The sequence below is a fragment of the Drosophila eugracilis genome, unplaced genomic scaffold (genome assembly GCF_018153835.1).
Source record: "Drosophila eugracilis isolate 14026-0451.02 unplaced genomic scaffold, ASM1815383v1 contig_2159, whole genome shotgun sequence".
NCBI lineage: Eukaryota > Metazoa > Arthropoda > Insecta > Diptera > Drosophilidae > Drosophila > Drosophila eugracilis.
Genome location: NW_024573043.1, coordinates 791,930 through 819,001, shown reverse-complemented (window position 1 = coordinate 819,001; position 27,072 = coordinate 791,930). Strand labels below are relative to the sequence as shown.

General features: G+C 42.5%; 7 protein-coding genes across 7 annotated transcripts; 2 read left to right on the top strand and 5 right to left on the bottom strand.

Moving 5' to 3' along the window:
• The first annotated feature begins 212 nt into the window (after nt 1-212).
• Nucleotides 213-2,747, top strand: LOC108116022 (DDB1- and CUL4-associated factor 10 homolog). Its single transcript, XM_017227709.2, has 3 exons — nt 213-821; nt 873-1,242; nt 1,418-2,747. Exons 1-3 carry the CDS (start codon nt 529-531, stop codon nt 2,615-2,617), a joined length of 1,863 nt encoding a protein of 620 aa, XP_017083198.1. The 5' UTR covers nt 213-528; the 3' UTR covers nt 2,618-2,747.
• Nucleotides 2,730-8,319, bottom strand: LOC108116021 (pre-mRNA-processing factor 39). The gene is made up of 8 exons (XM_017227708.2): nt 8,232-8,319; nt 7,909-8,000; nt 6,822-7,686; nt 6,562-6,764; nt 6,375-6,500; nt 4,718-4,992; nt 3,331-4,659; nt 2,730-3,265 (listed from the first exon to the last, which is right to left on the bottom strand). Exons 1-8 carry the CDS (start codon nt 8,269-8,271, stop codon nt 2,941-2,943), a joined length of 3,255 nt encoding a protein of 1,084 aa, XP_017083197.2. The 5' UTR covers nt 8,272-8,319; the 3' UTR covers nt 2,730-2,940.
• An 809-nt stretch (nt 8,320-9,128) lies between these two features.
• Nucleotides 9,129-12,484, top strand: LOC108116078 (serendipity locus protein H-1). The gene is made up of 3 exons (XM_017227796.2): nt 9,129-10,385; nt 10,449-11,653; nt 11,770-12,484. Exons 1-3 carry the CDS (start codon nt 9,379-9,381, stop codon nt 12,156-12,158), a joined length of 2,601 nt encoding a protein of 866 aa, XP_017083285.1. The 5' UTR covers nt 9,129-9,378; the 3' UTR covers nt 12,159-12,484.
• Nucleotides 12,485-12,533: 49 nt separating this feature from the next.
• LOC108116079 lies at nt 12,534-13,287 on the bottom strand. The gene is made up of 3 exons (XM_017227797.1): nt 13,039-13,287; nt 12,792-12,962; nt 12,534-12,736 (listed from the first exon to the last, which is right to left on the bottom strand). Exons 1-3 carry the CDS (start codon nt 13,285-13,287, stop codon nt 12,566-12,568), a joined length of 591 nt encoding a protein of 196 aa, XP_017083286.1. The 3' UTR covers nt 12,534-12,565.
• A 416-nt stretch (nt 13,288-13,703) lies between these two features.
• LOC108115913 lies at nt 13,704-14,428 on the bottom strand. The gene is made up of 3 exons (XM_017227550.1): nt 14,183-14,428; nt 13,952-14,122; nt 13,704-13,883 (listed from the first exon to the last, which is right to left on the bottom strand). The coding sequence occupies exons 1-3, from the start codon at nt 14,426-14,428 to the stop codon at nt 13,704-13,706; spliced, it is 597 nt and encodes a 198-aa protein (XP_017083039.1).
• Nucleotides 14,429-24,828: 10,400 nt separating this feature from the next.
• LOC108115915 (seminase) lies at nt 24,829-25,731 on the bottom strand. Its single transcript, XM_017227551.2, has one exon. It carries the CDS (start codon nt 25,729-25,731, stop codon nt 24,829-24,831), a length of 903 nt encoding a protein of 300 aa, XP_017083040.2.
• Nucleotides 25,732-25,794: 63 nt separating this feature from the next.
• On the bottom strand, nt 25,795-26,646 carry LOC108115916. The gene has a single exon (XM_017227552.2). It carries the CDS (start codon nt 26,644-26,646, stop codon nt 25,795-25,797), a length of 852 nt encoding a protein of 283 aa, XP_017083041.2.
• Nucleotides 26,647-27,072: the final 426 nt, after the last annotated feature.

Genomic DNA, 27,072 nt, shown 5'->3' with positions numbered 1-27,072 from the left:
TAAGTTGTAAAGCCATAAATATAATGCCTCTACTACATTTTTAAAATCCCGTTTTAATGTCAGAATAATTCCTAATATTGTTTTAATAAGTAGTCCTTGCTTACAGCGTGGCTAAGTCGTTTAATAAATATATTTAATATTCTAGAAATAAATACCAAAAGACCAATTTGTTTCAGACATTTCAGACATATGTACATATTTTTAATAATCGCTAAAGAGACGTTAAAATAATCGATGGAATTTTATCCAAAGAGTATTGTGTCAAATCAGTCATCGATCTGCCGTTAAATATTTTAGAATTTATCATTGTTTAATTAATCCAATCCTAAAATGTTACGTTTAGTGGTAAAAAAAGAAATCGGTTATACATATGCAACACCAAACTGGTTTGCAGCCCTCGTTTTAGAATAAACACAAGAAGGCCAGGGGGATTGCATCGAGGTGTCTGAGAAATCGCGAATAGGCCTACACATCCACACACTCCTCCAGGATTTCCGATCCAAGCCGATAGCTAGGACGATCCATACGATGGAGCGGTATTTGAGCCGCCGTGAAAGTGGCTTTCACATCCACCGGAGCGATGATAACTTTGTAATGCGGCGGATATACAGCTCGATGAACATGTTCAATAGCTATCACGCCAATTGCAAGCCAACGGAGGCGGGGCGCACCGGGGCCATCTTTAACCTGGAGTTCAATGCTGATGGCAATGTGGTCGTGGCCGCCACGGAGAGGAAATGCGTCCTCGTATTTGACGCCATCACACAGAAGGAGATCTTCAAAGTACCGGACGCCCACACAGACTGTGTCAATTGCATAAAGTAAGTAAACCCGCTTCAGTCATAGAAGCTCAGTCCTAATCTGTGCTGCAGATTTTTCGATGAGCGACTCTTCGCCACGGGTTCCGACGACTTCACCGTAGCTCTTTGGGATCTGCGGAATATGAAGCAGAAGCTGCGCGTCCTCCACGGTCACTCCAATTGGGTGAAGAACATTGAGTATTCCTCCAAGGACAAGCTGCTCGTCAGCTCTGGCTTCGATGGCAGTATCTTTACTTGGGATATCAATTCGCAGACGGAACAGGGTCTGATCTCGCAGCGAGTTTTCCATGCGAGCGGGCTAATGAGATGTCGGATATCGCCAACGGGGGATAAGCTTGTACTCTGCACTAGCGGTGGATACATCATGATCATCCACCACCTGGATCTCACCACACTGCACAAGGATCTGTGCGGATTCAGGGTAAGAAATCTACAAATATAAAGGGATTGTAAACAAGTCCCCTAAAGTATCATCACTTATTAGTATTGTCACCAATCTTGCACAGATTATTTTAACTTTCAACGGGATATACTCCAAAAGAAGTTATAAGTTCTTAGTGAGAAATTTAAACTAATAAAACTATCTGATTTTTTAGCCTGGTATATACCGACTGATGCAGTTGGGCGAACAGTATATCCCGCAAGCTGCGAAATATGATCACGTGTTCTCCAAACGGCAAAAGAAGAACCGCGTAGAACTGGTCACCGACTTCCCCGAGAACAATGACGCTGAGATGATCATGGCTTTGCAGATTCACCCGCACTGTCGCTGCATGCTGACTAGGAATGTCAGCTGCGACGAGCAGAGCGAGTGGACCTGCATCCATGACATCAACGAAGAGCCAGTGCGGAGCGATGAGGAGCAGGAGGAGGTTGAACCACAGCCCAAGAGAAAACGGGTATCGACAACGCTCGCCAGCCGCAGCTCGTTGAATGACACCACACAAGACCAGGACACGGATGGACTGCCTCCCAGACAGCCACGAAGACCCATGCGCATGGGCACTGTCCAGGTGTTCCACCTGGATAATGCAGGATCAGGACGTGTGGCGCCTGGAGCTGGCTCATTGTCGACTCGTTCGGACACCTTTATACCTGATATCTGGGCCGCAGAGGTGACTGTCCAAGAGCGGGCCATCCGTCAGAACCGTGCGAGAAACTCAAACAACCATGTGAGCGGCTATAACTTTGTATACGCCATCAGTAGCGGAGTGCTACCTTTACGACCCTCGGTGGCCAGTCGCTTGATGGTCAACAGTAGCGGTTCTCGACTGCTGACTACTCCGCCGCCAACAGAGGGCAATCAGAGTAGCAGCAGTAGCTCTAGTAGCAGTAGTTCCAGCAGCAGTAGCTCCAGTACCAACAGCGACACTACCGTCCGGTTAGAAATCGGACATCGTCTTCGTCTGCGACCCTTTAGTCATGCGTCAGCGGCAACGTCCAAGGAGAATGGTCATTCCATACTGGTGAATGCCAAAAAGCTGCTCTACTACGCTGCCGAAACAAACACTAAGCCAGGCTTCATCAAGGAGCCGGGATTCTCAGCGGACGGTCGGATCGTCTGCTCACCTTATGGCAATGGAGTCCGACTTTTGGGATACAGTGAGGATTGCTGCGATTATCCCAGATGTCAAGCGTTCGAAGAAGTTAAAAGCAAACCGCGAAAATTGGTTGAACTGGCCAAAATTACGGAGCATCAGGATGTCGTTCTATGCGCCAAGTTTAGCCCCAGAGAACCGCTACTTGTGACCGGCTGTAACGGTGGCGAAGTAACCTGGTATCGACCCAATCTTTAGACTTCAGTTGAGTCGTCCGTCGAGCGCTCACTGTCAGATTGTAAATTTTATTTTTTATTTAGGCATAACTCGACATATTTCAAGCATATATTGGCGAAATACAACAACACGATTATGGTGGACCGATTTAGCAGATATCTTTTATTGTACGCATTGTGGGGCGTATGTGAGGGCGCAATTAAATACCCTACATATCAATATGTATTAGAAATTGATAAAAAATTACAGTTAGACGTATATTACTTAACAAATCAGCAAGCAAAACTAAACGAGTTTGGGCGTCTTAGAGATATGGGGGATTGAGTTGGATATAGGCTAGGATCTTAGTAGTAGTTTGTATAGCCGCTCCATTGACCGTAGTTGTATCCAACATTACTACTGTTGCTGGCACCACCTTGTCCATAACCCCATTGGTTATAGTAGGAGTCATAGGACGCCTGCTGCTGTGGGGGCTGCGGGGGCTGCGGGGGATAAGAACCTCCACTGGTACTCTGCTGTCCGTAATAAGTATTGGCCGCACCATAGTTGTAGCCTGTTGCGGCCGCGGCCGAGCCACCATTGTTGTAGGCTGCCGCTGATGCTGATCCGGAGGCGCCAGATCCATCTTTGCTACCTGTAGACGAGTTTTTGCGACTAGGACTACTATCACTGCAAGGAAAAATATGAATTTAGGGATGAGTTGAGATTATAAAATTGAGATATATTTTCCTTACCCCTTCTTTTGAGCTTCATTGGCTTTGCTTAGAGCCTGCTGCAGAGCGCGCTGTGCATCTTGCAGACCCTTGGCTGTGCTGCCAAAGTCCTCTAGGAACTCGACTTTGCGCTGGGCAAACAGTACCTTCTGATCAGGTTCAATATCCGGTCGGGCCATAAACTTATCCATAATTTTAACCACCTCCTGCTCATCCACCTTAGACCGCTGCAAGCACAGATCGATCATTTGCAGGGCCACTCGAGTATTGGCGGGATCACGTTCCAGAGCTTGCTGCAGGGCTGCCAAACCTGCATCGAGATCATGACAGATTTTGTTGAGAAAACGGGCATACTTAATGGCCAGGCTGCCGGCAATACCCTTATTCTTTGTACTTTCTATATAGTGCTTGTACAGCTCGCGACATTTGTCCAGCGATCCGCGACGTCGTTCCACGTTGATCCGACGATAAGCAATCTGCAGGAGATGAGGACAACGTTGTTCGATGCGCTCCAAAATTTCAGCAGCGGCATCAAAGTTTGACTGACACTCCTCGAAGGCGGCCCACATTAAATGCAAACTGGGCTTATCCGGATGATGAATGCGACATGCGCGACGGAAGACATCGCGTATAAGGTTGTTCACACCGCTCTGATCCTCTAAGGATTCCAGATAACGAAGCATCTTTAGCCAGAACTCGTCATACAAAGCGCAGGCGATAAGGCATCTTTCAAACAAAACCAGGACACGCTCACGATCGCCCTTTTCGATCTCAAAATCGATGTAGTCTTTCCAATTCTTCAGTTGTGCTCGCTCAAGAGGCTTTACATGAAAGTATGGCCGCTTAATGCCCTCCTCGAAGGACCATCGGGCGGTCACTGCGCTTACGGTCGCCTTGTGGATTTTGCGGCGCGCAGATATCGCACGTTCCTTTATGCTGGCTATCTCCTCGTCATTCAGCGTGCTTAAATCACTGAAATCGATCGGGAGTGCCGGTTTTGAAGAAGCAGGCGTTGATTCGCTTTCGATCAGATCGGTAGTACTATCTGATTCATCGACATGAGTTTCACTAGTATCTTTAGGCGACTTACCAGCACCACCGCCGCCTGAGTCCCGCTTCTCCTTGTCCTTGTCCTTATCTTTGTCTTTGTCCTTGTCCTTGTCCTTATCCTTTTCCCGTTCTCGATCCTTTGACTCCTTGTCCTTAGAGCTGCTGCTGTCACGTCGATGCTTTGACGAGGACTTTGAGGACTTGCTCTGCTGACGCTCGTGGAAATCTTTACGTAGGCGGACCAGCTCCTCCTTGCCAATCGTGCTGGTAATAGCATGCTGATTAATCATATCCTGGAAACTAAAAAGGCAACACAAATATATACATTTTGCTTGAACTGAAAAGGAGATGCACTCACTTGTCAAAATGACCATTATAACCCTGGGTGGGTATGGCCAATAGCCTATCATAGATTTGGACTACACGATGGTAGCGTTTTGACTCGTTCTCCCATCGAATATAAGCGTCCCAGAGTTTGTCCGAGCGGAACTCTAGGCCACACGCCTTCACTGCTCGCTCGTACTGGGTACGGATGAACTGTTCATCTTCTCCATGGTGGGACTTGACGTGCATCAGGTAGTGGATCCACAGATCCACCGACAAGGGAATAGCTTCCAACCCGCGCTCAAAGACCTAGGATTTTTTCATTTTCGTATGTTCGGTACAGTTTTTTGATTTTTTGATTTATTGTGGATGATCGCATAAGAAAAATATAAAAAATTGTCATGGTTTATAGTAATCTTTTAAGAATTGCGTTCTCAGAAACTTAAGGATATCGTTTTGATGTGAATGGTATTTGATCTTATAATCTAACTTAGCGTCTTTACAAATACACAGAATACATAACACACAGGTTGTAGTTGTTTTCTTTTTTAGGCACACACTTTCAGTGTTCAAATAACAAAAAACTTCACAGAGACTTAAAAATTTCATTTAAACGCCATTTGTACTTACGACTGTACGAGATGCGAGCTCACTATTTATATCGTGTTGAAGAAGGATGGAGGTAACGTAACTGAAGAGGTAACTGGTGATACAAACGTACGGAGATCAGAAAGTAGACGGATCGAACTTCGACTAGACGAATCAGTCGCTTTCGCGTTTAGGTCGGTGTGGGGTTTAAAGGGTCAACTGAGCTGAGCTAAACTGGGCTGGGTTACAACGAGAGTTGTGCAACACAGAGGTGAATAATACTAAAAATGTCCGGTACGTATCGTGAAGAGAAAGATTACAACATCTCAGGGGCAAAAATCACCAAAAATAAGTGATTGGGAACGAGTACAAGTGGTAAATAAGATTCTAAGAGTAAAAATTTTGTCAAACCGATGTAAGGAATTTCAAAAATGTGTACCAGCAATATTAATAAAAATGTCCACGCCAAGAATTTAAAAAAATGTGTACTAAAGGTGAGGAACTAAGGTTATGAAACCGAAACAAATATTAATTGTAGCACTTAGGATATTTAAAGTCTACTAAGTGGGAAAGACACATTAAAAATTTAAGAGTTGCATATGATGAAATTAGCAATGTATGGTATTTAATCAATTACAAATTCTTTATAATTTAACTAAAAATTTAATCCAAATCAATAATAATAAGTAGGTTTGAGAAATTTTTGTCCATGAAAAAGTAAAGATCACAATATTTCTAAATTGTATAGTTTTCCCACCTAAACCAGAACTACGTCACAATTTCAGCATCTGAAATAAACGATACCGAAACCAGTTTCAGTTTCATACCCTTTAACTTAACAAAAACAAGTCCTACAAAAAAAACGACCCTGAATGGAGGCTAGAGTTTCATTCCTAAAATTTTGTATTGTCTTCTCAATTAGGTGTTTTTTTTTTTTTTTTTTTGTAAATGTTGCATTTATTTAATGTAGTTTTTATTAGGTCATAATAAATTGCATTTAACAACAAATATATGAATATCAAATTTAATCGTAATTGTAAGCGTAATACAAGAAATTGCGAAAAATATTTAATTGCACGACCAAATGTGTTTGGGGTACTCACCTTGTAGCAGTTGGCCTTGATGCCCTTGCGCTTCTCGTAGTCAGCGTACTTGCGCCAGTACCCATAGCAGTAGGGATAGTGAGACAGGAATGTGTCGTAGGCCTCTCGAGCCGCCTCTGCATCGGACTGGTGTTCATGGAAATGACATTTATTTAAAGTTTTAAGAGGTTTTCAGTCATAGACTTACCTCACTGTCCACATATTGCAATAGATACGTCCAACCGGTGAAGTCGGTAGAGTCCTCTTTGACAACCCTCCAGTATTTATCCAGGTCAGGCAGCTTCTTGCGCTCCTTCTCCTTGTCCTTATCTTTCTCTTTGTCCTTTTCCTTCTCCTTATCTTTATCCTTATCGCGCTCCTTTTCCTTCTTTTTTTCTTTGTTTTCAGATTCTGCGGATTTTAGTTTTGAGTGATTTTAAAAACCAAGCTTTGAATTTTACTACTTACCCTCAACCTTGACTTTCTTCTCTAAAGGCGGAGAATCGTTACTCTCAGATGTTGGGCTTCCCGGATTATATTGCTCCACAGACTTATCTTTTGTGCTTTTTTCCATACTGTTTGTTTCCTTATCTTCAGCCCCCTTATCGGTATTATTTTCCGCTTTGCGCTTTAAAGCAGCCTTGGGCTCAGTGGTGGTGTTGTTATTATTGTGGGTGGGCAGCTCGTCCTCGGAGATAACCTCAGCATCCGCTGGCAACTCCGCCCGCTGCGGAGCTGGCAGCTCCTCGTCGGAGACTTCCTCGGCATCATTGATTTCTGGTTTGCTGGGTGGAGGCAGTTCATCTTCGGATATAATTTCCGTGTTGACAATGGTGGCATTACTGTTGTCTGCCTCATCAGCCAGATCTTCGGCTATGGCATGATGGGAGCTGGAGTCCTCAGACGAGTTCAGTTTCTCTGTCTGTGGCTGTAGAGCCTCAACATTGTACTCAAAATCTGCCTTTTTTGTGTTGTCACTCTCATCATTTCCACCCACAGATGGCAGACTGTTGGCATTATCGCCTGCCATAGAAGCTAGCAGGGTGTCCACGCCAGCCTGTCCGCGACTCTCCTTGATGTCATCGCTAGTTTCTGAATGTTGCTCCGCCACTGTACCAAATGGAAAGGAAGAGCTCTTCTCATCCACTCCGCCAGTTTCGGCGGGCGTCAGCATCTCAACATCGTCGTCCAACTGATGTTGGGTTTCCTCAAACTGTGGTTCCAAAGCGGGTGCCTCCTCGGTGGCCGCCCCTGCAAATTGATCCTCGTCATCCAGAATCATGATCACCTCCTCTGCTGCCCGCTCTTCGGGTTCCTCTTCCGGTTCACTTAGCTGGAAGGGTAAGATAGGTTAATGACCGGCAAGCCGCATACCAAAATGTAGTTAATGGATTATGTGCCATCAGTTGGCCCTTGCAGGTAATCTTGCTCCTCCAGGGAGGAAAATCATGTGCGGATGGAACAACGCCACATCCGCACTTGTAGTTGCAATCGTTTACATCACTGGCTTGGGCGTCCCATTAGCAGGAACTAAGGACTACATAAGTGTACTGACCTGGACGTTCCGCTTCGATGTGCGTCTAGTGTTCCTCGTGGGTAACGATGCAGCCGGAGATGCAGCCTTTCGGCCAGAACGTGTGCGGCGACCTGAAAAACGTCAATTAACCAACTATGTAATTCCACGCGGTTTACATAAACTGTACAAGCGGTGTTATAAATTTGCGACCTCGTGATGTTTTTTCGAACGGATTTTCTAGACTGCTCGAAATGACTGCCAATGTCTAGTTTCGGAATAGACTCATTACAACTGACTTAAGAATCACCGGTCATTGCGTTCCAGTTGAATTGGGCTGGTTATTGCCAAATTTTTATCATTACCTGGACTTTCCATCACAACGTTTTCTCCCTCTGACGCCATGTTTATTATACATTGATATCGATATATATCCCGGTAGAATCGATAAATCCAATTTAAGAGTGTTTATTCGATGATTAACAGCCGTTAAAAAACGACTAATTTTGTGTTCCACATTCATTAAACATTTTTATTGCCTTTTTTCAACTAGGAATTGAGAACTATTTTACCATAGTTAAATAATGTTTTTCGGTGACTTCTGTAATTAAATGAACTAGTTCATTTCTCAGAGTTCTCAGAACGGAACCTCTTTCAATATACCAGCGGAAGAAAAATACCAATGACGAACCACGTTAACTTTGACTGGAAAATAGCTATATTATGTCAAGCTAAATATTTCAAAACATCAGATCCCATTTTGTAAAAGTACCTTAAATTAGTTAATAGTGTCTCAAAAAGCAATATGACTTACCTAAAAACATACAAACAATTTTTTATATTCTATTGAACTTTGATAAGACCAAAAAAGACCAAACCACAAATTGCATATTATAGATGTTTGTATAAAAATTAATACTTTAATATTTCATTTAAGTAATTTAATTTAGTAGTAAACACTAATGTATATGTTAAACATAGAGCTTTTAACGAATCATTTATTTCTGTATAACAATCATTTGAAAATGTCCCAAATAACTACGCCTTCCTTACAACATGAAAAATGCAAAAAATCTAGAGTCAATATCCGGATAAGCAGAAACAATTTGTGTTATAATTTGGGGCTGCATATATATTATATTACATTTTATATATCGTTTTAAATTTAAATTTTAAGAAAATAAATGTAGCTAGAAAATCGGCAGTTGACCATCATATTTAGCGGGACTACCACTCGTGCGCATCTTCCAACACTGTTCTCAAAATGGCGATTCCAGAATTGTAAGCGTGACAAAAACAACAAAGCCAAGGCGCATTTCACAATAATTAAATGTTTTTCGGACTATTGCGGCGCGTTTAACCCAACAAAAGCGATCGCTATGAGTGATATACGGACCCAGTGACCGGATAAAGACGACCAGTGAATGTGAAGCGCCAGCGGCCCGTCAAACAAAGACAAAATACGGCGAGCGAAAACGCCGACCGCATAACCTGTACGTGTACGCAAGGCGAATGGAGGGCGGCAAGGGCAAGAGAATGAAGGAGGAGGCGCCAAGCAAGAAGTTGCCGCCTAAAATCTACGGCGGCGATGCGGGCACCCCCACGAAGGCAGCCCACGACGAGATCCTCACCTCACTATTGCGAATTAACAATTTTGATTCAATATCGAGCATCAAGGATGAGTCGCTGGACATCGATCTGTCGGCCTGCGTGACCATCAGTTCTGCCAGTCTGGTCAATAGCAATAGTCTCTCCTCCACGGACTTTTGGCGCGTGCTCGACGAGAGTGCCCAAAACAACACCGAGCTGAATCTCTCCTCGGACGTTTGCCGCGATGATCTGACGGGCACCAGCTCCTCCGCTGTGCCCAGCAGTTTGGCTAGTGATAACCACTCCAGCTCCGAGTTTAGTGTAACTTTCTTGCGGCCGGAGCCGCCGAATGCCTTCACCAACTCGCCGTTCAAGAAGACCTCCAGCGGCGCCTCCACGCCAGTGAAGCTGTCGCCAGAACAGCTTCATCAGCAGCATCAGCTTCAAATTCCACAGGGCCAGATGTTGCAACGCAAGCCCAAACTACCAGCGGCAACGGCGGTGCGCCTGAAGGTCTTTAAGGAGGAGCCGCCCGAGGAAAAGCATCCGCCGGAGCAAGTGGTCACTAAGGTGGAGGTGTCTGAGTCGGAGTTTCTGCCTCCAGCATTCACCATATTCCAGCAGGCCAAATCGGCGGAGTCGATGGCAGATGCTGTCAGCATGCCACCGCCCGCAGCCTCAGAAACGAAGCTCTTCGAGGTGGATCCGGCTCCGCTGCACAAGTGCCTAGATTGCAATGGACTGCTCCTGGAGACGCCGGACGAAGTGGCAAAGCACGAAGCTGCCGCCCATCGTCTGAGGCTAACCTACCGATGCAGCGAATGCCAACGGGAGTTCGAGGTGCTGGGCGGTTTGAAAAAGCACCTAAAGACGCACCGCACCGAGGGACGCAAGGACACCTGGAAAAAGTGTCCAGACTGTGGCAAATGGTAAGTGTTGCAAGAAATTTGTAAATAGGCATTCTAATTGACATCTTTTATCTAAAATTTTAGCCTTAAACTGGGCAGCATGTGGATGCATCGAAAGATTCACAGCGATAACAAGAAGTACCAGTGTGACATCTGCGGTCAGAAGTTTGTGCAGAAAATAAACCTAACTCATCACGCACGGATACACTCATCGGAGAAGCCGTACGAGTGCCCCGAGTGTCAGAAGCGGTTCCAGGAGCGCTCCCATCTGCAGCGCCACCAGAAGTATCATGCACAGACGCGTTCCTATCGATGTGAAAAATGCGGCAAGATGTACAAGACAGAGCGTTGCCTCAAGGTCCATAATCTGGTGCATCTGGAGCAGCGACCCTTTGCTTGCACTGTATGCGATAAGAGCTTCATTAGCAATTCGAAGCTGAAACAGCACTCGAACATACACACCGGTATGCGGCCGTTCAAGTGCAACTACTGTCCGCGCGACTTCACCAACTTCCCCAACTGGCTAAAGCACACGAGACGCCGGCATAAAGTAGACCACAAGACCGGCGAACACCTTGAGAACATTCCCTCCTACTGCTCAAAGAAGTCCACCACCAACAAGGCGCAAAAGGCAGCTGCGGCAGCAGCAGCCGCGGCGGCGGCCACAGCAGCAGTGAATCCCAGTGACATTTCCGCTTCTGGTGAACTGAAAGTTAAGCCCAATCTTACCACTGCAGTCACTCCAGCTCCCCCAAAACAGGCCCGGAAAAAGAAGCAGCCACAACAGGCCACTCTTGCCGCATTGGGTATCACCCTGCCGGCGGGTACTGCTCTGCAGCAGGTACATCCTGCTCCGCCACCGCAGTCGCATCAGCAGGAACTAACTACGGTACTTGTGCCACTTCCTCCGCCGGCACCAAAGCAGACCAAAGCCAAGCGGGAGCGTAAGCAGCTGGCACCTAAGCAGCTGCAACAAAAACCACAGCTCCTCCAGCAGGCTCAGGTTCACCAAACCAGCCTTGAGCCTATTGCTGCAGTGCCGCAAATAAAGAAGGAGCCAGTGCAGAACCAGGGTCCGTTTCTTGATTTGCACGGCCTGAGCCTCACTTCCGCCGAAGAGCTGATCATGGAACAGGCCCTGGAGATGGAGGAGTGCGGTCTGTATGATGCACCTAATTCGAACACGGAAATGGGGACATCAGACAACGCCATCTCAGACTCGGCCGCTGCCCTGCATTTCCAAATCAAGAATGAATTACCAGATGAACTGTTACCGGACGATGATTTCAGTAAGTTGAAAATGCAAAAGTGTTGTGTTTTGTTTAAACAAAAGTTGTAATAAAAGCTTTTATGAATATTCTTTGTTTAGAGAAACCAAATATTAATGTATATTTTATATTTACAGTGCCTTGCAAGCCCAGCGATCGCCTTGCTTGCCCCTCACTTGAGTCGTCACCGTTCTCGTCGCCTGCCTCAATGGAACTAACGGCCGTCTCATCTGCATCTAGTGCCGCAACTGCGACGCAAACAATACCAGTGAGATCTGGAAACTACTACCTGCCCGCTTTTACGCTGAACGCGCATGGCAAGTTGAGTAGCACTGGAAATGTGACGCAGTCCGTGGCCACGAGCTTGGCTCAGACACCATCTGTGTCCATGGTGAATGTGCCGTTGCTGGTGCGATCCAACCAGATGCTACCGCCAGTTGACACGTTACTCTTTACCAACCAGACCGGTGGAAGTCGATTCTTTGCGGGGAAATCGGCGACTGCGGCCACGTCGCACCTGACATGATCGGTCGGCGGCGTCTGCTGCCCGCCAACGTGAACGCCTCAACGATCTCCTGTGTCTTAGTTAAGTTAGCAGTGTCGACCATGTTCCGGCCGCGCAATTGGGCGGTTGCTGACCGCTGGCAATCGTTTAAAAGAATTAGGATGTTAATCCTTAGGTTATTAAGATTATGACGCTACATTTGTTTAAGTGATAGACCTAAGCTGATTTCTGCATAGCCCGTAAGTGTATTTGATTGTATATATAAACGTTTATATATTGAATCATTATGATAAATCTTTAATTTGTACGCTTCACACCAATAATAAATTTCGTACATATTTTAGTAATTGGCCAATATTTTTTTATTTCTGCGCTCGTCAAACAAAGGACAGGCACAGAGTTTTCTATGCTGCAACTGAATGAATCGGTCACACTTTGAATAAATCTCCCACGATATTCATGCAAATGCTAGTTGGCCTCTCAACTCCATTAGCACTAAAAGCCTTAAAATTTATTTTGACCTTGTAGCGGCCCTCACGAAGAGCACCCAAGCCGTTGGCAGTCAAAGTCAGCACATAGGTCTCGTACATCATTTTTGTCTGCCAATTGAAGAATTGGAATAATTTATGCAAAATGCATTCATTGCTTACTTACCCCGGGGGCTTTAATGCATACATCTCTGACATCGTTTTTAATATGACTCGTCCAATATTTGTACCAGTACTGATTTTTGTCGTACATGACCTTGCAGAAATCCTTTGATGATATCGAGAATGCTGTGGCTATCCAAGTACCTCTGTCCAAGTACAAAAGGGTAACGCTCAGCTGGAAAAAATTGTGATAAGCCAGTTTCCAAGGTGTAGAAACTTGTAATTTTCGTTGAATTTCAAGTACTTATCACCTCAATGCGATCCCCCGCTTCGATGTCCCATGTCAATGTTGTGTTTCCACCGATGGTTATACCGTCAGCACCCATCGAAGTTGAGAGCTCCGATATATCTACTAAGCCGTGTATGTCAAGTGCGCCGGGATCTGCATCAGGACAAGTACTGAATATGTCCTCATCGGCAAACGTTAGTTCATATTTTGTACCATTTGCATGGCTTAAGATGACGAGCAGTGCCAGCAGGGAAATTACTTTCAGATCCATTATATCCACGAATTCTAGGGCGATCAGTGAAGTTTACAGCAATATATACCATTCGTTAGCAGGCAATTCTGTTCTTAATTATAGTAATTAATGTGTACATACCCCAGTTTTTAAATGTATATTCCCAATCTTTTGATATAATTTAGAATTATAAATTATATAAGTTAAGGTATAATTAATAATTTATTTTTTGAATGTAAAAGTCTCTTTGTAGTGGTTCCTTCCTATGACAATTATAGATCTAATCAGCCATTTTGTTAATATTTCCGCTTAATAACTTAAGAAACGTAGGATACTTTAATATAGGGATTATACATTTTAGGAAAAAAACTATAAAGAAAAGACAAAAATGACAAAGACAAATACAAAAATGTTCCATTTTTAAGTTAAAAAACAAAATTAAATTGAAATATGCATTATGCTTTATTAGCTAGGTAAAGGTCGCCTATTATTTCAAAGCATATCCGAGTTGGTCTCTCAAGATTAAATGAATCAAAAGCTTGAAACAATATTTTGGCTTTGTAGCGACCTTCGCGAAGAGCTCCAGTGGCTGCGGCACGCAACGTTAGCAGATAGGTCTCCAAGGTAAATTTCATCTGGCACGAGAAAGTGTTTAGATAAATATATATAAATTAGATAAATATATATTTTATATCAAACATACCCCGCGAACATTGATACATGTATGCTTGTTGTCGTTTGTAATATGCTGCGTCCAGCACTTATACCATATCTGATTTTTGTCGTACATGGACTTACAGAAGTCCCTGGTAACCAATGAGAATACCGTTGGCGACCAGATGCCTCTGTCCAAGTAAAGAAGTTTGATGGAGAGCTGTGAAATATACATTAGAAGTTTAATGATTGCTTAAATCGTTGTCGAGCTCTTAATCACCTGTACTCGATCCTCTGGTTGGATATCCCACACCATCGTTTTGTTTCCACTTATAGTCACTCCATCAGCATCCATGGAAGTTTGGAGCTCTGACCTATCTATCAAACCATTTATGTCCAGTGTGCCGGGATCAGGGTCAGGACAACTGCTAAATATTTCCTCATCCGTCACGGCCAGTTCGTACATAGCTCCGTTTGCATTGCATATAAAGAAGATATTCGCCAGTAGAATTATATCCAGATCCATATTAAGCGAACAATACAATCAGATTGTTGATGCTGCGACCAATTTATACTTTCCGGAAACACGCAATGCTACTCCAAATAATAGTAATTATCCTTGACATAACACTGGTTTTAAGATTACATGGCTAATAGCTAGTTTAATTTGTGTAATTCTCATTTATGATTTTAAAAAAAATATTACAAAATTGTTAGTATACTCTATAAAATTAAACCTGATTAATTGCACCCGAACTTTTGCCATATTTTGATATTTTTAGACACATAAATTATTAGTTGCATGCAATTTGTTTGTAATTGGATGTTATTGGAGTACTTTTATAAACTATTATTGAAATAAGTCTTTTTAAATTGATTCTATTGTCTTTCTATAGGAATTTTCAGAAGCGGAAACTGTCAGGCCGCACAAATGCAAATTGCAGTGCCTAAGGGATGTTCCACATACTCTGGTTCTTTTTGCCATTACTTTGAGCGACACTCAAATGACTGTATATCAAAGTCAACAAACAGGCAGGGAGTTTAAGCGGTTTGCCTTTGAGGAGGCTTAAGTTTGGGGTAGGGTTTATTTCTATTCCATTCATGCATTCAAAGGAGGGTTGAGAAGGTACTAGAGTTTATTTCTTGGGTATTTAATATATATATCAACCCCATTTGGTTTAAATGTGTTATGGATGTGTAACTCAAAAAATTCGATTTTAGATCCTGTTTTACGGAAGTGTAAACTGATTTTTTGGGGACGAGAACATAAAATCCCAAGAGACCATTTGATATATTAACCTCGTTGACATTATGAGGCATATTGGACAGAATATGAAATGTGACCAAATTACTAAATTGATTTGGGTATTGGGTAATCGAATCGAAGATCAAACATTGATTTCTGTCTCGAGTTATGGGCACTTTTTGGAGTAGTAAAGCGTTTTGATTTGGGGCATTACAAATATGGCAAGCCATCATAAGCCATGCCATCATAACGGCACATAAAACGGTTTGTACAAATGGGGGCAACTAAAACCGTTTCGCTGTCGACATACAGGAATAAACATGGACACGCAGGAGGTGAGCCTGTTTCGAAGTCCGCCATATCCATATCCCAAATACACGTAAAAGGGACCGCACACACACAACGTTCGCTGACAATGTCGCGACAACAGGAATGACAGCATAATAATAATAAAAGGGAATAAAACACACACAGCCACATTTACCCACACATCCAAAATGGGGGGATTCTCGAAAAAGCAGCAGCGGCAGCAACAAAAACAAATAGAGCAACAGCGATAAATATCGAAAGGCATAAATAAACCTGTGTTTGGCTGCGTGGGAGAGTGGAAATTCAGGAGCAGATTGTGGGTAGATTAGGCTCTATTTCCAAGTTGTTTAAACCCTTATTCCTTAAAAATTGACATATGATATGTAATATGATTAGTGACGTTGTGATAACTGAGTATTGTAAAACAACTTAACCACTTAGAATCCCAAATAGAGAATATTTAAGTGCACTAAGCATGGTCCAGTTGATTTCAATTCCATTCTTGAGCCCCACTGACACCTATCGAAGCCCTAGATTCGCTCCTGGACGAAGCAAAAGAGTTACGCGCTGCAACAACAATGAAGAGCCGCTCGTTGGCGGCAAAAGTGAAGATGCCTGGCGTCGGTTTGTCGACGCTTGGCGCGTTTTGTAAATATTTACACATGTAGCAGTTACCTGTGATTGTGATTGTAGCGCCATTGTGTGCATGTGGGTGTACTCGTATAGGATGTGTGTCTATAAATATACACACATGCCCGCGTATCTGTGCTAAAGTCTTTACAATGTGTGTGCGTGTGTGTGGGAGTGTTTAAATATTTGCCGCTTGCCTTTCTAAAAGAAAACATTGCCTGCTTTCGGGGGCTGTCATTTATTACTGTCTGCCGATATTTTAATTAAGTTTATAATGCCAGCTGCTTTGGCAAGCAGGCATATACTGGCATCAGACAAAGTGGGCGTGGTGCCACCCATTAAGTCGACATCTTGCCTTTACCACGCCCACTGCCCACTCTTCCAGTGCAGAAAATCAAAGGCAACGGAAAGCAATAACACACGTCGCACGTGACTTGTTTACCATATAGAATTGTTTGTCCTTACGGTTTAAATGTCGCAGTGCACATGCAAATATATATATATACAAATCCAGATCAAAATCTGCCATCATGGGCTAGACAATAGCGCCTACAGCAATAGCACTTGCCATATTATTTATTTTTATTTTAAATTAAGGAACATAATATTAGTTAAAGCAAGTTGAAAAACAAACACCTTCTATGACAATTTAGCCAACTAATAAGAACAGTGTTTAAAGTCTAGAACTTTGAGCATTTCCAATCTGAACACAGGTGTATAAGTAGACTGATATGTGAGTACCCAGAACAACAGAAAGTGTTTTCGCAAAAAATGGAAATTGATACAGGAATATGGTTGGCATTGCCGATGGTGTTGCCATTGGTACGTGCGAGGGCGTGGGTCAATCAGCAAGCGCCACAGCAACAATAATGGAACCAAATCCCCGGTACAATGGGCCTGAGATCGACTTTAAGCGACCGTGGGCAAAAAACAGAGAGGCTCTTACAGCAAAAATAGCCACAAAAGCTTTCGAGAGGGCATGTCTGCATTGGACATAACGAACAATTGCAAATTTCGTTTCATATTGTTTATTAATTGATTTTGTATGTACCAGTCAATTCTTGGAAGCCGATCCACCGTCTGAGCCTCGGGTTCAATGTCTACATCTTTTGTGTGTCCTGCTGTTGTCACGCCAGCGTGTAGGTGTGCTAAAAATTTTTGATTTCGCTCCCTCATCATCATTTTTCATATTCAGCGGATTCAAGGATAAAAGACTTGTATTTTATATATATATATGGGGCATAGTCAGGCAAGTTTCGCCTTCTCGGGATATTCTTTCTCTCGCTTTTTTTCTGTTTTGTTTGCATAAATCAATTTATCAATTTCAAAGTTGCCGCGCTACTTGGCTTGTTGCTGGCGTTGTCGCACTGGCGAGTTTGTAAACGCTTGTCAGAGTGTTTTGCTTTTTGCCACGCTCGGAAAAATGCAAATGCAAATTCAAGTGCAGTTTGCCGCGAAACGCATAAAATACCATTCGAGGAACCGGAAGGCAGGCGGCGGAAATGAAACGAGACAGACGGCTTTCGACTGGCAATGCAATGCGACTGGAGGAGCGAAACCAACTTCATTTGTCATTTTGTCACATTAACGCAATGGAAATGCAATATGCTAATGTCAAATTTTATGAATGAGCATGAAAATATTTGCCATAGCTGCTTGACTTTATATTAAAGTATTTACTAGACAAAGAGAAGTCGATTAATGACTTGCAAATGGAATGGAAATATGAAGTACATTTGTATATATGTTTTCAAATAAGATTTAGTTTATTTTTCGGGCTTAATTAGATATTTTCTAAACCTAGCTTACCTGGAAAAAAATGATGTCAGATTAGGTCATCTAAATTTCTAAAGAAAATTTAAAATTTATGATACAGAAGTTGAGCTGTCTAATACCTTCTTACAACCAGCGTCTTCAAACCTGGTTTATTATTCACCCTTTCCTAAATGTTCTATTCGTCTTCTTAGCGCTCTCTTCCTCTTTCAGCCCGCATCCGTTTCCGCCCACTGCTTCGCCCACACAATTAACGATTCATATGGCACGCATTTAAGTTTTGCATTCCAAGTGAGCCGCAAATCTTCTGCCACGCTTCCTTGAGTCCTCGAAAAGCCAAAAACTCAAAGTCAACTTGAAAGTGTAAGATATCTGAGGGTGTGTGTGTGTGGGATATGGAACAAAAATCAGATTTTCATTAACCCACACAAATAGAGCGAGAGGGAAACTGGCAGATTTTCCTTGGCCTGGCAACCGAAAAGTTTTGAAGGACGACATTTCTATTCATTAGTCGCATCTATAATCACACACTCATACACATACACATTTTAAGAGCCAGGACTTGCTGAGCATTGATTTGGTGTCGTTGTCTCCATTGCCGCCGCCATTTTGTTGCCAAAAAGACGCACGCTTTATTAGCCTGATGAAAAGTTAACTAAACTTTGGTTTTTCTGGGCCACATTTGCCAGAGCCCGAGTCCCACATTCCAATTCCCAGATCTCAGATCCCAGAGCCCCGAGCTTCAGTTTCCAGTTCCTTATGTTTCGTTGTTGGGTTTGCATTTGACTTGTACGACGTGGGTGTGTGAGTGTATTAGGGTCTATCTCTGCCCCCTTCTGAAATATCAATAAATTCAATTAAAACTATTTTAAAGGGGGCTAAAAGCCACTGGCCTGGCTCAGACCCACATCTCCACCTCATCAGCCGGCAGCCAAATGCGTAGCTTCCATTTGCCAAATGAATTTCCCATTGCTCACTGAACGAAAAGGGAAGGCGTAAGTGTTTATAGTCTTTTTAATTTATTAACTATTTTTGGTTCAGTGTACAAAAGTTTCTTTAATATATCCCATTTAACGCGTTCTTTTAATACATGATTTCATTTTCTGTGGGTTTTTAATAACTTAACTTTTGTTTACCCAACAGTGTAATGTTTAAATGTTAAGCTTAAGCATCAGCTAACATTTTCTTTCTGGGTGCCACAGGTTTCTTTCTTAAACATCCTTCAGCTCAACATTGCCAGTGCTATTACAGAGCCCAGTTAACATTCTGTTGCACTAAAGAACCCCTGATAACGGGGCAATGTTCGAAAAAGGAAGGGGAATTTCAGGGGTGGCTTTTCTGTTACTGTATGTTGTGCCACTGCTCTGTTAAATGATACTGCTGTTGGCCTGTTATGAACTAGAATGTTAATGTGAAACCTTGTGAAAAGTTCCTTTTGACAGTTATTTTTAGAATAATGAAAGTTTTTTACTGTTATTGGTCCTTTGGCTCCGTTGCCAACAATGCCAAACAAATGCCGGGCTTATTGATGCTGTTTTTGAAGGTCTTTTAGCAGGAATTAGGGGTTGTCTGAACTTTATTTCTGAAATCAGTAAAGGTCACTGAACTTTGAATTGTTTTTGATTGCTTTGATCTGATCTTTATTATTAGTGCAGTGAAAACGTTTTAATATATATATATTAGTTATATATAAATGAATGTAGGAAATATATATTTGATGTAATAGCACTTTATTGAATTGGATTTCTAAATTTGCACATTAACTCCCGTTGCAGTTCCGCCTGGGTACTCCCAAGTGGGACTCCTTGAGCATTGCTGCACTCACTCAAAAGTATTAAATGCCATAATTCGTTGGCATAACTTTTGAATGTTTGGCGGTAATTACAGACACGCGCTGTGCCCTTGCCATAAAAATAAATAAACGCCGTCAGGAGTGGCGCACATTTCATTTTCAGATACAAATGACAGTCATTAGCTGGGAATTACTTTTCGTTCGCAGTCGTTGCTTTCCTGGCAACTTTAAAGTGATTGCTGCTCTGGCAATGGCAAAGGGAAATTTGAAGTATTTTCTATATGAAAGCAAATCAAATCACTTGCAATGCGCTTAATTTGCCGCACAATGCACGAATGGCAACAAAAACGAAATAAAAAGGGAAAAGTGCAGAGAAATTTGTATCGCTCAAGCAGAAAAAAAAGGCTGGAAAATCAAGATAGGAACTCGGGCGAAAACGAAAGCAAACTTGCCAAAAGAGAGAAATTGCTTTGGCATAACTAGGGGAAGTGCATAAAAATGACAGAGATTGTACACTTGTACACTTGTATTTGCAATTGAGCGCACAAAAGTTTTCATAAATTGCATCAATTTGAAGTTGAACAGAGGAGGAGGATTTTCCACGTCTCCGTTAGCATGCCAAAGGTAAGGACTTGTCGATGTTGATTCCTTTTTCCTCTTCAGCTGTCTTCAGGAAGGACTCACACATACACTCACACACACACACCCATTCCGACTTCCACAAAGCGGCATATTATTTTTTATGATTCGATTTCCCTTTTTATACCACGCAAATGAACTCTAAAACGCCGTTGATTGTGTATTGAGTTACTGAGACTGGCGGCGCATTAATAGAATGTGGAATCATGTTTACAACTTGATTGAACTCATCAGCATCATCGGACTAGTCACCAGCCTTCATTGCATTTCCGCAGAAGGACCCTCCGAGATTTATCCTGACAACTTTTTTTCTTCGCCTCCCTTGCACGTGTGCCCGGAGTTTAACTTTAATTGATTGCATTAGTATTCAATTACGTTTTGTTCTCTGCGTCCATCGCTATATCATTCTTTTATGCGCCATTAATAATCTGATTAATGCGGCAGAGATGCTAGTTTGGTTCGGGATGATTGTCTGGAGGCCCTTGGCCGCTAAGTCATCATTTTTACATATAATTTCCAATTATCATAATAAGCTTTGAGGGCAAAAGAAGCTGGCTGAGTCCTAATGGAACTCTGAGATGCAATAATAAGTTGAAACAAAAAAGGACACTTCTGTTGGATTTAGGATTTAGTTGCGGGTGGGTCCCAGGTGCTTAGATCAATTAGTTATTTAGTCGTGACTGAATAGTTATGTATATCAATTTGAATATAAAATCAAAAGAAAATTAAAAACGATAACAAATACTGACATTTATTCATGTTTTGCCAACAGCATTGGCCTAATGCAAATTTGACAACCGAATCTGCATTCCTTTAATTTCGACTTAGTAAATCAATCGCCTTGGGTTTCACCTACCAAGGTTGTCCAAGCTCAATTAGCTTTTCACTTTGCCCAATTATATTTATATCGCACGCCAACTAGACGTCTGGCTACGTCAAAGGTTGACCTTGCCCAAAGGCCAACAAATCAATTTGGGTACTTTGCTACTTGGCCTTGGGCTATGGGTTAATTTGATTGATAGTCCTGGGGTTAAACATATTCGAACATATTCGTGTTGTCGAATTATCATGGCGGTTTTATAGCATTTTCTAGGCCTATGCTTTCCGAAATTATCACTTGCCCAATAAATTAAAACGTTTTATTTACGATTTGTGTCTGCTCCGCAGCTGCTTAAATATAAATAACGCTCATTATGCGCAGCTCAAATAAATATGTATGTACCTACGTGTGTATGTGCCCCAAACACATGTGGCGTACGAGAAAAGACAGTGACAGTGGTGGTGCTACGTGGACGTGGCACGTATCCACCCACCGGAAAACTTGGCGGTGCGTTCGGCTCAGCGGTAAAGTGGTGCTGTGGCCCCAAAGAAAAATGTACTCCTAAATCTATGAAAAGTCAACGGGCGACGTGGTTGGCCCCAATGGCACGTGGTTGCCCCTTGGCACGTGGTCTTGCCGGCGACATCCGAAAACATTCTCGAAATGTACTCCGGCCTAGCACTTAGTCCGTAAGTGGAGTCGGAAAAATATGCACGGTCATTTACATATACGAAAAGTCAAACGAGTGCACTTTGAAATATTTTTGAATGTCTTTTTTTAATATTCTTGGCAAATGAATTTACTTAAAATAACTTATGTTGAGACTTCAATTCCTATAAAATTCTTAAAAAAACTGCAATTTGTAAAAATTTTGTTGTAGTACTGCTTTTCACCTAGTGTCCAAGTACGATGAGGAAATTAAGGCAAATCCCATTCCGCTACTGCCGGTTAACCAGCCAATTAATAACGCATTAAACCGGAATACTGCGGCCGGCCTGTCAATTCCGCGCTTCGACTCAGATCAAGTGTCCTGTCCGCGCAAATTGCATATCCTTTTCACCAGCTCCGGCAACGGACTCCCTCGAATGGCAATCGTAGTCCGCTTAGATTGCCTCCGCTAATTAGGCGATTTGCTTGACTTGCACTCAATTAGTGGGTCCGACCTGCAATTAGCCGAGGGGATTTTAAATTGGCTCTCAGCCCCGCAATAGGGTTCAATTCATTTGCTCATTTGTCATTGCGGGCCAGGTGTAAATGCTTTAAAATTCAGTCCAAATCTCATAAAAGTTTAACAACGCAAACGCTGAAGCGAAAGGTAAACAAGTCTTGAAGAAAATTGCCGGCAATTACATTATTATTTGCATTTGGGGAGTTTTCCCCCAACCCGACCACCTCTGTGTCGGGAAAAACTTGGTGGGTCCTAAGTGGTTATGGCCAGGAAGTTGAAGGTGGAAGGGAAATCTAGCGTTCGCCGTTTCCTTATTGCGAAAAATCTTTGAGCAGGTCCAAGGATATTATAGCCATTGCCGGCATCCCTCTGGAGTGTGTTTTTGTGTTGTATTGGCCAGGGATCGAAGGGGGATGGGGTTTCCCTCTTTTTGGTCCGCCGACCGACGTGGTGTATTCATCATTTTTCGACCGTAGTTTCCGTTTCCGCATTTGACGGCGTGCGGTAGGTGTGAATGTGGGAGGATCCCCTTCGGGCGGATGGGCGGCCGGGCTTAAACTTTTCATAAACCTTAAGTGGAAAACTTTTATTTTATACCCATCGCAGGGTCCCCGAACACTTTTGTTGCCGCGGCGGCTGCTGTTTATGCCACCTATTTGATTCAGTCAGTCCGGCCCGGACGGAAATTGAACAATATGTAGGCCCGGCGAGTGGTCGCCGATGTTGGGTCCAAAGTCACGTAAGGCAAAAGTTTCTCAAAATCATTTTAACGCCTTTTGAATTTTTTTCTGAAAAGTTTTCCTACTTTTTTTTGTTGTTGTGTCGCTTCCGTTTTTGCGCTAGCGACAATCGCCTGAAAGTAGGCAATAAAAATTGTCAAACAATAAATATTTGCGGTAGGTCAGCGGGTCGCTGAAAAAGGGGGCGGCAAAGTGGGTGAAGTGGCTAAAGTGCTTGAAGTGGTTGGAGGCGGGGTCGGCAAGCCCCGGGGGAAACAATTTTTTAGTCAAATGGAATATATTTGTTTTATTGTTTTTATTATCACACGAGTGTTGTGAGTTTTTTTCATGCCATTTTTGTTTTCTGTTTCATTATTATCCCGTGTTGCACTAATACCATACCATCATCGGCATTTGAATCCTTTATTTTCTATGAAAACATTCTATTTGTTTTTTTCTTTAATATTAATTTCTATGTACATAAATTTAGTTGTTCGCGCTGATGTTGCTGGCAACATTTTCGACAGGCTTCGCCGCATTTAAATGTCAAATGGTGGGCGTCGAAAAGTCATAGCTGACTTTAGTTTAGAGTTTATGGATACCTTTGATGCCCTTTATCCAGCTAATTTCCTTGATATACATATTTAATATTATTTTGTATATTTTTATTATAAGAATCCTTGATTTACATATTTTATATTATTTTGTATATTATTATTACAAGAATCCTTGTAAGATATTGAGTAAGATCTCATTATAATTATTTATAAATATCCATCCATAAAGGGCACTTTCAGATTCGTTCAGTCTAAGCCTTTTATATCTTTCATTATTCCCGTTGGGTTTTTTAAATGTTTAATTTATTTATGTATGTTGCTTTTTAAATTTATTTTGTTGCTGTCGCTGATAGTGGTGCTGCATGTGGGTGGTGATGGTAGGTTGGCCGCCTGCTGGCGGATCGTCCTTGCCGCGCTGTGGACATGTGCATATTTCATGACAAAATTGCATATTTTAGCGCAAAGCCAAAGCCAAAAGCCAGCGACGGATCCATGGCCTCCGGCGCAGCTTCAGGCGTTTTTTTTTCATTTTTCCATCAGTCCCTCTGTGTTGCCGCAACAGCCCCTTTGCTGCCACGCCCACCAATGGTGTAAATTTCAAGCCAAGTGTAACACCTTTTTGCTGTCATGATGTTTTTAGAGGGTTTTGGTAGCTTTTGTGTCTGTTTTTATTTTTTTCTCTCATAACAATTTTTCATTTTGTTTTTCTCTATTTGTTTTTTTTTTGTTCAAATTTACATACATCATAGTCATTGCAGTTCAGGGCATTTTGATGGGAACAGTTAACTTTTTTAAGCCGCAAATTGAAAGAAAATAAAATGTTAAAAAAACATCACCAGCTTGTGTTCTTTGTGTTCCACTGATTTTGTTGGCTGCGACTTTCAATTTTCCCCCAGCGACCAGCAGAAGGCGGCATTCCCTTATTTTTTATTCTGCCATTTTTCGGTGGTTCCAACCCACTTTCGCCCTTTTATTTTCAGTGTTTGTTTAGTGAGATTGATTTGATTTGGGCAGCACACGAACATTGAACATCGAACATTGAACAGCGACAATAAATGTATTTGCCTTTTATTTTTGGTTGGAATAAAATATGTGAGGCTAACACAAATCAAATGTTACTAGAAAATATATTAAAGATTTCATTTTACTGTACGACTTTTTATATGAAAATGTTTTAAATATGACTTAGAAAGTTGCATTAGCTGTTTTCAATAATATTATTTAAAAGCTGAACTTCATAAAGCAGTAAACAATTTAAAATGTTTTAAGCCTGTCAAGCGGAGTAGCGCTCAATCAATGGCAACAGCTGTGACCTGGCCTTGAAAACGTCCGCATAGAGCTCTCCATTGATGGCTCCATCGGAGCAGTGCTGTCCATAGATGTTCACACCACACATTTGATCTTGATGCAGGAGCAGATCCCCCTTGGCCGTCTGGCAGTCCACCAATCTGTTCGAATTCAAAGCACATAACATGGTCTTGGTGATGAAGGCGTTCTCGTCCTGGGCATAACTTCGCTTGCAGTTTCCATTGGCAATGAGTTTGGTGCGCAGGAAGCGCAGATGTTGTTGTGACATGTAGATGCTGACATTGTCATTCCTGCGGAGTGGTTTGTCACAGAGTTCAATCGGCTGGACGAATGAATCCTGGAGCGGTAACTGGAGTAACATCAGGGCCATGTCTTCCATGGAGCCGAGAATTATATTCGTCACAGAGTAAATGCGACTTCTACTTGCTTGGAGTTTATATAAATGAGCGGAAGCTTTACTGAAATTCCTGGGAAAACAGTGGGCGGAAGTTAACACCAAACGGCTGGAGATTAAAGCCCCACTGCAGATAACTTTATTTTCGTAGAGGATCCTCATCAGAAAGTGCTTAACTGCCTTGGGCTTGGCTGTTGTTCTCTGTCCAGCGGTAAGAAGACTTTCAATATCAGCTGGAATAATCTCCAGGCTGTTTGGCTCCATTGTGTTAACACTTGCCCCTCTGGCAGATATGTTGGGTGGTCTTTGATAGGGATATGGAACTATATACTCAATGACACGAACTATTTGATAGGATTGTCCTTTTGAGGGTAGGTCACCCATATTCATCTGCGGCGCGGAGTCGAAATATCCCAAAACTGAAGGGATTCCATGGTAAATTATTAGTATTAGTACTAAAGGCTTCTGGTGCATAATAGTTAGCAAACTGAACCTGTTCCATTCATGAATATAAATAATGTAAAACTGAAACTGATTTCAATTTCCGACTTTAACATTTAGTTGCCGTATCAAATCGCCGATCATGGGCTGCAGCTTACTCAGGTTTATGTAGAGATCGCCGTTGAGTTCATTTACGAAACAGCGGAATCCATAAATATTTATGCCACACAGCTTGTGGTCTATCAGCAAGGCATCCCCTGGAGAAGTGGCACACTTATCTGGCGTCATGGAGTTCATGGCACACATCATATTGGAGGTAGTAAAAACGGAATCTTCTTCAAAAAAAGTAGTCTGGCAGACCTCATTCGAGATGATTTTAGTGTGCCGACGGCCATAAAAACTGAGATCAGGACTGGCCATCATCATTGAGGCGTTAATGCCCAACTGTATGTCCTGATGACACAGGTAAATCGGATTGATTTCAGAAACTTCTGACTTCAAAAGGAGCAGGCTAATCTCAGGGCAAGAATCAGGTTTTACTATACTATCAATATCAAAAGTTCTTCCACCAGGGAAAAGGACTCTCAGTTGCTGAGATGTTTTATTCACAAAGCAAGTACTTGAGGTGATCAGCAGTCGTGGGCCCACCAAGGCCGCACTGCATCGTATGACATTTTCCAACTTTACCTTGGCTATAAAGTTGAAATCCTTCACCTGCAATCTATGCTGCCTGATCTCATCCTGAATTTCCATTTGCTCTTTGGTGATTCGCCTGTAGTCGTTGATGATGCGAACTATTTGATGATTCTCTGGCAACTGCTGTTGGGGTTTTCCCTCACCAGGATATATCACATTCACCCGACAATCCTTGCAGAGGGGAATCCCCGCGCCTGCCTGGCAAAGCTGACAAAAGCAAAGCGCTGAAACACAAACAAGCAGCGAATGCATCTCCAATCGACTGATGACCAGCAGCTGACTTTTATTTATGGGCGAATGGAATTCGAGGCGCCTGTCAAAGCAACAAACGTCGCTTCGATCCACATGGCGTATGCGTAATCAAAATGTTTTGCCTGGTAAATGGCAAACATAAACAGTTGACGGCTGTCAGTTGGCAGTTGTTGCGTGTTGACAATGTGTCAGGTCTAATGACCAAACACACGCTGGACACACAAACACTTGAAGTGCCTTTGACTCTACGATTTGGGTGTTTAAAAAGCTGTAGTTCTAGTAACTAATCTCTGAGGGAAAAGGAAAAGTTTCTATCAATATAGAGCTGTATCTAGATAAATACAAATAAGCTCAAAGTTGCTATGCTATATACAAAATCTCTACAAAATCAAGAGGACAAGCGAACTATCAAGAAGAGAAATCGAA

Bases quoted from the DNA above. Each gene is read 5' to 3' on its own strand.
- LOC108116022 (XM_017227709.2), top strand. From the start codon at position 529: ATGGAGCGGTATTTGAGCCGCCGTGAAAGTGGCTTTCACATCCACCGG. The intron at 822-872 runs GTAAGTAAACCC...TCTGTGCTGCAG, and splicing joins GACTGTGTCAATTGCATAAA to ATTTTTCGATGAGCGACTCT. The intron at 1,243-1,417 runs GTAAGAAATCTA...CTGATTTTTTAG, and splicing joins AGGATCTGTGCGGATTCAGG to CCTGGTATATACCGACTGAT.
- LOC108116021 (XM_017227708.2), bottom strand. From the start codon at position 8,271: ATGGCGTCAGAGGGAGAAAACGTTGTGATGGAAAGTCCAG. The intron at 4,993-6,374 runs GTGAGTACCCCA...AAAAAATCCTAG, and splicing joins TCAAGGCCAACTGCTACAAG to GTCTTTGAGCGCGGGTTGGA. The intron at 3,266-3,330 runs GTAAGGAAAATA...TTTTCCTTGCAG, and splicing joins AATGAAGCTCAAAAGAAGGG to TGATAGTAGTCCTAGTCGCA.
- LOC108116078 (XM_017227796.2), top strand. From the start codon at position 9,379: ATGGAGGGCGGCAAGGGCAAGAGAATGAAGGAGGAGGCGCCAAGCAAG. The intron at 10,386-10,448 runs GTAAGTGTTGCA...CTAAAATTTTAG, and splicing joins TGTCCAGACTGTGGCAAATG to CCTTAAACTGGGCAGCATGT. The intron at 11,654-11,769 runs GTAAGTTGAAAA...TTATATTTACAG, and splicing joins GTTACCGGACGATGATTTCA to TGCCTTGCAAGCCCAGCGAT.
- LOC108116079 (XM_017227797.1), bottom strand. From the start codon at position 13,287: ATGGATCTGAAAGTAATTTCCCTGCTGGCACTGCTCGTCATCTTAAGC. The intron at 12,963-13,038 runs GTGATAAGTACT...AATTTTTTCCAG, and splicing joins AAGCGGGGGATCGCATTGAG to CTGAGCGTTACCCTTTTGTA. The intron at 12,737-12,791 runs GTAAGTAAGCAA...TTCAATTGGCAG, and splicing joins TATGCATTAAAGCCCCCGGG to ACAAAAATGATGTACGAGAC.
- LOC108115913 (XM_017227550.1), bottom strand. From the start codon at position 14,428: ATGGATCTGGATATAATTCTACTGGCGAATATCTTCTTTATATGCAAT. The intron at 14,123-14,182 runs GTGATTAAGAGC...TATATTTCACAG, and splicing joins AACCAGAGGATCGAGTACAG to CTCTCCATCAAACTTCTTTA. The intron at 13,884-13,951 runs GTATGTTTGATA...TTCTCGTGCCAG, and splicing joins CATGTATCAATGTTCGCGGG to ATGAAATTTACCTTGGAGAC.
- LOC108115915 (XM_017227551.2), bottom strand. From the start codon at position 25,731: ATGCACCAGAAGCCTTTAGTACTAATACTAATAATTTACCATGGAATC.
- LOC108115916 (XM_017227552.2), bottom strand. From the start codon at position 26,646: ATGCATTCGCTGCTTGTTTGTGTTTCAGCGCTTTGCTTTTGTCAGCTT.